The sequence below is a fragment of the Lagenorhynchus albirostris genome, chromosome 2, assembly GCF_949774975.1.
Source record: "Lagenorhynchus albirostris chromosome 2, mLagAlb1.1, whole genome shotgun sequence".
Taxonomy (NCBI): Eukaryota; Metazoa; Chordata; class Mammalia; order Artiodactyla; family Delphinidae; genus Lagenorhynchus; species Lagenorhynchus albirostris.
The window spans coordinates 20,671,372-20,678,759 of NC_083096.1; the positions used below are offsets into that span (position 1 = coordinate 20,671,372).

The window sequence follows — 7,388 nt, forward strand, 5'->3', positions numbered from 1 at the left end:
GTCTTTGCATAGTGTAGATGTTGGAGTTCAGAGGAATCAGCTTGTAGAAGGGATTTGGTGACTAAGACCCATTTTACTCGGGTAGCTTTTGTGGACAGCTGGAATGTCCCCCTCACACGCTTACAGGACCCCAGAAATGTGTTTCCTGATGCTTGTTTTAAAGAGAGCTGTGGAGCCCTTGCTTTCTTCTTTCTCTCTAGGCTCCCTTCAACTTTTAGTACATGAGGAACTTGGTCACGTGGGAAAGGAGTGTCTAGCAGTTGATTGAACCTGGTATTAAGGGCTTAATTTTCTTCCCTTTTTTCTTCCCTTAGCTTCTTAACATATCTCCAACTTGGCCATTAGTTTTGAAAGTTAAGGTATCATTTAAAACCCTGCTGGTTTCTTCTTTTTCTCTCCTCTTCCTTTACTCTTATTTGAAGCCAACTCCACCCCTGCTACTATCTAACTAGGGAAGTGTGCAAAGACGTGTTATCACCACATAAGCAAAATGATCCCTAAAATTCCTGTTTGTGAATACCTAGAATGAAAAGGGCATTCCTCCTAAGAGTTGCAAGAAATTGCTCTCGTTAACTCCATCCTTATTTTTATAAACTTCAAAGATTTTAAAATCATTCCTGTCAATCCCCTTTCCCAAGAATATGGCAAAGATGCAGCTGCCTTCTGCATAAAGATACACCTGCTTGCCAAGCTCCTCAAGCCCCACAATATAAAATATGACTCTGTGTTGAGTTATCTCAGTCCCAGATGACTACGTTGTGCCGTTATCCCATTGCACTTACAGACCTTGGTACTCTGTCCACAGGTTCACATAGACCCTTACACATAATATGCTGCTTCTCATGTTGAATTGTAACGGTTTGTTTTCTTGTCTGATTTCCCTGCCTCACTGTGAGCCACTTGAGGGCAGGACCACTTTGCCTTATTTGTCTTGATAGGTGCTCAATAAATATTTTTCCTTCTGGATGGATGGATGGATGGATGGATGGATGGATGGATGGGGACATACTCCCTGGAAGCCTAGAAAATCCTTGAGCTCCATTCCTTTAGATTCAGGGCACTGGCATCCAACTCAGGATAAATGTCTTCTCTCTGTCCTTATTTCTTACCCTCTAAAAGAGTCCTCAGAAACTGTTTTCCAAAGGTTGTACATCAGCCATCACCTTTGAATGTGAGGACTGGCCCTCCAGAGGCTCATTAGCATTTATTTTTGATAGCAGCCATCAAAGTAGTATTTGGTCTGTGTTTGTCATGTCCAACTTTTGAATCTTTGGTCAGATACACACATAAAAAACCCCTGCAATTGTTTGAAAGGGTTATTCAAGGACAGAATTCTGTGCTTTCGTTTCCAGTTTTAGCTGGCAACCCTATTTCCTTTATCTTTGGCTTTTGGTTATTTGAGCAAGTACAAATATGGTCCTTCTAGCTGATAGTGGGTTTCGTAATGGATACAGTTCATTTTCTTCCATCTGAAAACTGTCAGACATTGGGGTTGCGTTACCTTTCTTTCAGTTCACCGGGCTGACCCCAGGGACTTGCCTGTTATTCCTTTGTGGGGTAAACCTGATTATTTGAGAGATGCTATTCCAGGGTTTCCTATTATTTATTAGGTGGTTCAGTTTCCCCTGAGTTAGCCCATGTGAATATTTTAACCTAGAAACAATTAAATATTAATTATCCTATTTTATGAAATGTCAAGTAATTATCGCTCTTTAAAAATGAGTTTAAAAATTAAGCCTTTGTTAAGATCAACATTGTTTTAGTACACTTGTCTAATAACCCTTTGACTCATTTTTCTTTACTCCCAATAGAGTATCTTAAAAAAAAAACCCAACTTTTTTTTTTTTTTTTTAACACCCAACTTCTTATTATGGAAATTTTCAAACAGAGGCAATAGTAGAATGAATCCCTATGTGCAGGTCACCCAACTTCGGCAATTCACAGTACGTGGCCAATCTCCTTTCATCTACACCTTGCCCCTGCAGAATAAGTCCCAGTAACGTGTCTTCATAGCCAAGTTACAAGTAACTTGGTTCTTGGATGAGTCTAAGTTCTAAAGAGGTGAGTTGTGCCAGCTTCTCTTCTGGAGTTTCTTCCCTGGAACAACCTTTGGTAAATAGAGATGAGGGAAAGTGATAGGAGTGGGTCGTCTTTAGCCCTGGCACTTCCGGAGAAGTCTCTGGACGGGCTCAAGAGCAGGGGGGTATTTCTTATTCTCACCCTCAGGGAAGACGGGCCATTTGTAACTTACAGATTTTTAAGATGATGGGATTGTGCAGGCTTCACTCTCATCTTAGCAATGCCAGCTTTGACATTGGAACAAATTTCAGTTTTCTATAACAAGAACAGCCATAAGAAGGAAAGCCTTCTCCAGGAATAGTGTTCTAAATGAAATACTATCCACGTTAAATCCAGAATTGTTCTACTTACTAATATGCAGCAGACCCCTGTTTACCAAAACAGAACATTCCCCAAAAGGGGGAGTTAGCCAACTTGAATAAACTTTGAAAGATGTGGAAGAAATAATTAAATTCCTATTGAAGTATTTTATTACTTGTGTATGTTTATTTAAAATCGTATATATGTATATGTGTATATATATATATATATACACACACATATAATTTTAATTTAGAAACATTTTCCCCCTCTACTCATGTATCAGGAAACAATTTTATTCCAGGTTTTTCATGCGTCTTTGGCATCACTGCTTCTGATATTACCAGAATCACTTTTTTGAGTCTGACAGTTATCTAGAGACTATCATCTTTGCCTCCAAGTTGATTGAAATATAGTACCTTTGTCACCAAAAATTTCACGCTGATTACCAGAGATTTTAGGCAAAGCCACAAATTCGTTTTATATATCAATCGGGCAATTGTTCTCTTAATTAATCCCATAGGTATACGTACATAAGCTTCACAGCCTATCCACTTTATTGCTTTTTAAAGTGACTTTGAAAAGGCTTGTTTACTAAAGAGGTGTTAATTTTACCTCCTTTTTGAAACCAAACTGGCATTGATTGAAATTGTTTCACACTTGTATGTCATCCCCAAAAAGGAGTTCGTTGTTCAAAATGAAGTAACCTAGTGAGCCTTCTGCAGCAGAAGAGAGCAGATTCGGGGGGAAAACTCACCTTGTGTTCAAACTGGTACTTAATTCAGAGGATGATTCTATAACTTCTGTAACTTTCCTGTCCCTCAAGGCCACCGTCATTCAGACCTTTCTGTGAACTGATTTTAAACGTCAGTTCTTCCGCGTGTCTCTGTCTCTGCAGATCAGATCTCATCCCCGGTTTGGTGATCTCTGCCAGAGGACCACGGCTGCTTCCTGCTGCCCCAGCTGGACGCTGGGGAACTACATCGCTATTCTGAACAACAGATCGTCCTGCCAGAAAATCGTCGAGCGAGACGTTTCTCATACCTTGAAGCTACTTCGGACCTGCGCCAAACACTACCAGAACGGCACCCTGGAGCCAGACTGCTGGGACATGGCGGCCCGGAGGAAGGACCAGCTCAAGTGCACCAACGTGCCACGGAAATGTACCAAGTACAACGCTGTGTACCAGATCCTCCACTACTTGGTGGATAAAGACTTTATGGCCCCAAAGACAGCCGACTACACACCCGCTTTGAAGTACAGCATGCTCTTCTCGCCCACAGAGAAAGGGGAGAGCATGATGAACATTTACTTGGACAACTTCGAAAACTGGAACGCTTCTGACGGCGTCACCACCGTCACCGGGATTGAGTTTGGGATCAAACACAGTTTGTTTCAGGATTATCTTCTGATGGATACCGTGTATCCTGCCATCGCCATCGTGATCGTCCTTTCGGTCATGTGTGTCTACACCAAGTCCATGTTTATCACTCTGATGACCATGTTCGCCATCATCAGTTCCTTGATTGTGTCCTATTTTCTCTACCGCGTGGTGTTTAACTTTGAATTTTTCCCTTTTATGAACCTCACCGCGCTCATTATTTTGGTGGGCATTGGAGCGGATGATGCTTTTGTCCTGTGTGATGTCTGGAACTACACCAAATTTGACAAGCCTCACGCGGAAACCTCCGAGACAGTGAGCATCACGCTGCAACACGCCGCCCTCTCCATGTTCGTCACCAGTTTTACCACAGCGGCTGCCTTTTACGCTAACTATGTGAGCAATATCACAGCCATCAGATGCTTTGGGGTATACGCGGGGACAGCTATACTGGTGAATTACGTTCTGATGGTCACCTGGCTTCCGGCCGTGGTTGTCCTGCACGAGCGGTATCTTCTCAATATCTTCAGCTGCTTCAAGAAGCCCCAGCAGCAAATATACGATAACAAAAGCTGCTGGACGGTGGCCTGTCAGAAGTGCCACAAAGTCCTTTTTGCCATTTCGGAAGCGTCTCGAATTTTTTTTGAAAAAGTATTGCCGTGCATCGTCATTAAGTTTCGCTACCTATGGCTGGTCTGGTTCCTGGCCTTAACTGTGGGCGGGGCCTACATCGTCTGCATAAACCCAAAGATGAAGCTGCCCTCTTTGGAGCTGTCCGAGTTCCAGGTGTTCAGGTCGTCCCACCCTTTTGAACGTTACGACGCCGAGTACAAAAAGCTTTTCATGTTCGAGCGCGTCCACCACGGAGAGGAGCTCCACATGCCCATCACGGTCATCTGGGGCGTGTCCCCAGAAGACAATGGCAACCCCCTAAACCCTAAGAGCAAAGGGAAGCTGACCTTAGACAGCGGCTTTAACATCGCCAGCCCAGCTTCCCAGGTCTGGATTTTGCAGTTCTGTCAAAAACTGAGAAATCAGACATTCTTTCACCAGACTGACGAACAGGACTTCACCAGCTGCTTCATCGAGACCTTCAAGCAGTGGATGGAAAACCAGGACTGCGATGAGCCTACCCTGTACCCATGCTGCAGCCACTGGAGCTTCCCCTATAAGCAAGAGATTTTCGAACTGTGCATCAAGAGAGCCATCATGGAGCTAGAGAGGAGTACGGGCTACCATTTGGATAGCAAAACCCCAGGGCCGAGGTTTGATATCAATGATACCATCAGGGCAGTCGTGCTAGAGTTCCAAAGCACCTACCTCTTCACACTGGCTTATGAAAAGATGCATCAGTTTTATAAAGAGGTGGACTCGTGGATTTCCAACGAGCTGAGTTCTGCACCCGAGGGCCTCAGCCACGGCTGGTTTGTCAGCAATCTGGAGTTCTATGACCTCCAGGACAGCCTCTCCGACGGCACCCTCATCGCCATGGGGCTCTCGGTGGCCGTGGCCTTTAGCGTGATGCTGCTTACAACTTGGAACATCATCATAAGCCTTTATGCCATCATTTCGATCGCCGGAACTATATTTGTCACCGTGGGTTCTCTCGTCCTGCTGGGCTGGGAGCTAAACGTTTTGGAGTCGGTCACTATTTCGGTTGCGGTCGGCCTGTCTGTAGACTTTGCCGTCCATTATGGGGTTGCTTACCGCTTGGCCCCGGACGCCGACCGAGAAGGGAAGGTGATCTTCTCTCTGAGCCGCATGGGCTCTGCCATCGCCATGGCCGCGCTCACCACCTTCGTGGCTGGGGCCATGATGATGCCCTCCACGGTCCTGGCTTACACCCAGCTGGGCACCTTCATGATGCTCATCATGTGTATCAGCTGGGCTTTTGCCACCTTCTTTTTTCAGTGCATGTGCCGGTGCCTTGGGCCGCAGGGCACCTGCGGTCAGATTCCTTTACCCAAAAAACTCCAGTGCAGTGCCTTCTCCCACACCTTGTCGACAAGTCCTGGTGACAAGGGACAAAGCAAGACACACACTGTGAATGCTTATCACTTAGATCCCAGGGGCCAAAAAGCTGAAATGGAGCATGAGTTTTACGAATTAGAACCTCTGGCAGCCCACAGCTGTATGGCCTCCGAGAAGACCACTTATGAAGAGACCCACATCTGCTCTGAATTTTTCAGCAGCCAGGCAAAGAAGTTAGGGATGCCTGTACACACAGCTTACAACAGCGAACTCAACCAAAGCACCAAAAATGAAGCCAGCTCTGCCTTGTTGCAGCCGTGTCTTGAACAGCACACCATGTGTCACTTCTTCTCTCTGAATCAGAGATGTAGCTGCCCAAATGCCTACCAACCTTTGAAATATGGCCTGCCGTCTTGCCAGCAGATGGGTGACTGCTCGTGCCACCAGTGCGCTCCGACTGCCAGCAGCTTCATGCACGTCCAGAACGGCCTGGCCCCTCTGAAGGCTGCACACCAAGCCCCCGAGGGCTTCGTGCATCCCATCCCACACATCCACCACTGTCCCTGCCTACAGGGCAGAGTGAAACCTCCTGGAATGCAGAATTCTCTGCCCAGGAGTTTTTTCCACCACCCGGGTCAGCACATTCAGGCCCAAGAAAAACTCGGTAAGACCAGCGTACACAGTCTTCAGAGCCTAGAAGAGCAACTTCCAAAGATGGCAGAGATGTCGTCATTGGTCTGCAGAAGGGCTGGAGCTTCACACAAAGCATGCTGTGCTCCTGAGACGCACCAAAGGGGACTCTGTAAAAACAGAGACATCGGGAACGTGGAGGGCAGTGGAGGGGCCGCAAACAAGGACTCCAGTTCAGTGAGTCCAACTGACAAGGCAGAAAGGCAAGTGGAGCCAGGCCTGTCACAGACTGATGTCATCGTAAACTCGGAACACTTGAGTCAGAATGAACCCCAATTCATCTTTAACCATTTAATGGGGGAGGCTGGTTATAGGTCCTGCCCAAACAATCCACAAAATCGTGGCAGGATTGTGAGAGTTCAGTGCAGTTCTGTGGACTGTCAAATACCAAACATTGAAGCCAACATGCCTGCTGTGTTAACACACTCGGAACTTTCTGGCGAAAGTTGGTTAATAAAAACACTTTAATAAATATTGTATTAAACCAATGCCTCAATTGTTCCTTTGAAATGGAAGTAAAATCCAGAAGTTTAGAAAGGGAGTCCAAAACTACAGGAACAAGCATGTTTAACTTTGTCAAAAACCATGAGATATTTTCAGATTCCATAAGAACAATCAACAAACTCACTTACCTAATAAGCGTTAGCCATTTGGGATTTTATATTTTCAAAAAGTACAGTTGTTTTTTTACATTTATACCCAGCTTGAAAAGTTATTGTCTCTTTCTCTCCACCCTCTCACAGCAGCGAGTCAGAGATTTAGAGCTTGAACTATCTAGAACTTTCATTTCTCCCTGGCAGTTGTATTTACCTGATACCCTTATTCTGGTGCCTTTGTTTGTCAGTAATAAGGACTTTTGATGGCTCCAAACAAACACTGATTTTAAGAGAGCTACTTCAGTTGGGCTCCAGTAACTAAACAACATTAAAATTTCTATTTTGGGTGAGGCTTCATTCAGAAATGAATC

General features: G+C 45.1%; 1 protein-coding gene across 2 annotated transcripts in view; it reads left to right on the forward strand.

The window, feature by feature from the left end:
- DISP1 (dispatched RND transporter family member 1) overlaps window positions 1–6,892 on the forward strand; it is a 204,991-nt gene extending 198,099 nt beyond the window's left edge. For both annotated transcript variants that reach the window (XM_060127436.1, XM_060127437.1), the window contains exon 8: window positions 3,278–6,892. In XM_060127436.1, the coding sequence (XP_059983419.1) occupies window positions 3,278–6,889 (3,612 nt within the window). In that variant the 3' untranslated portion in view covers window positions 6,890–6,892. The remainder of the gene's footprint in view (window positions 1–3,277) is intronic.
- Window positions 6,893–7,388: the final 496 nt, after the last annotated feature.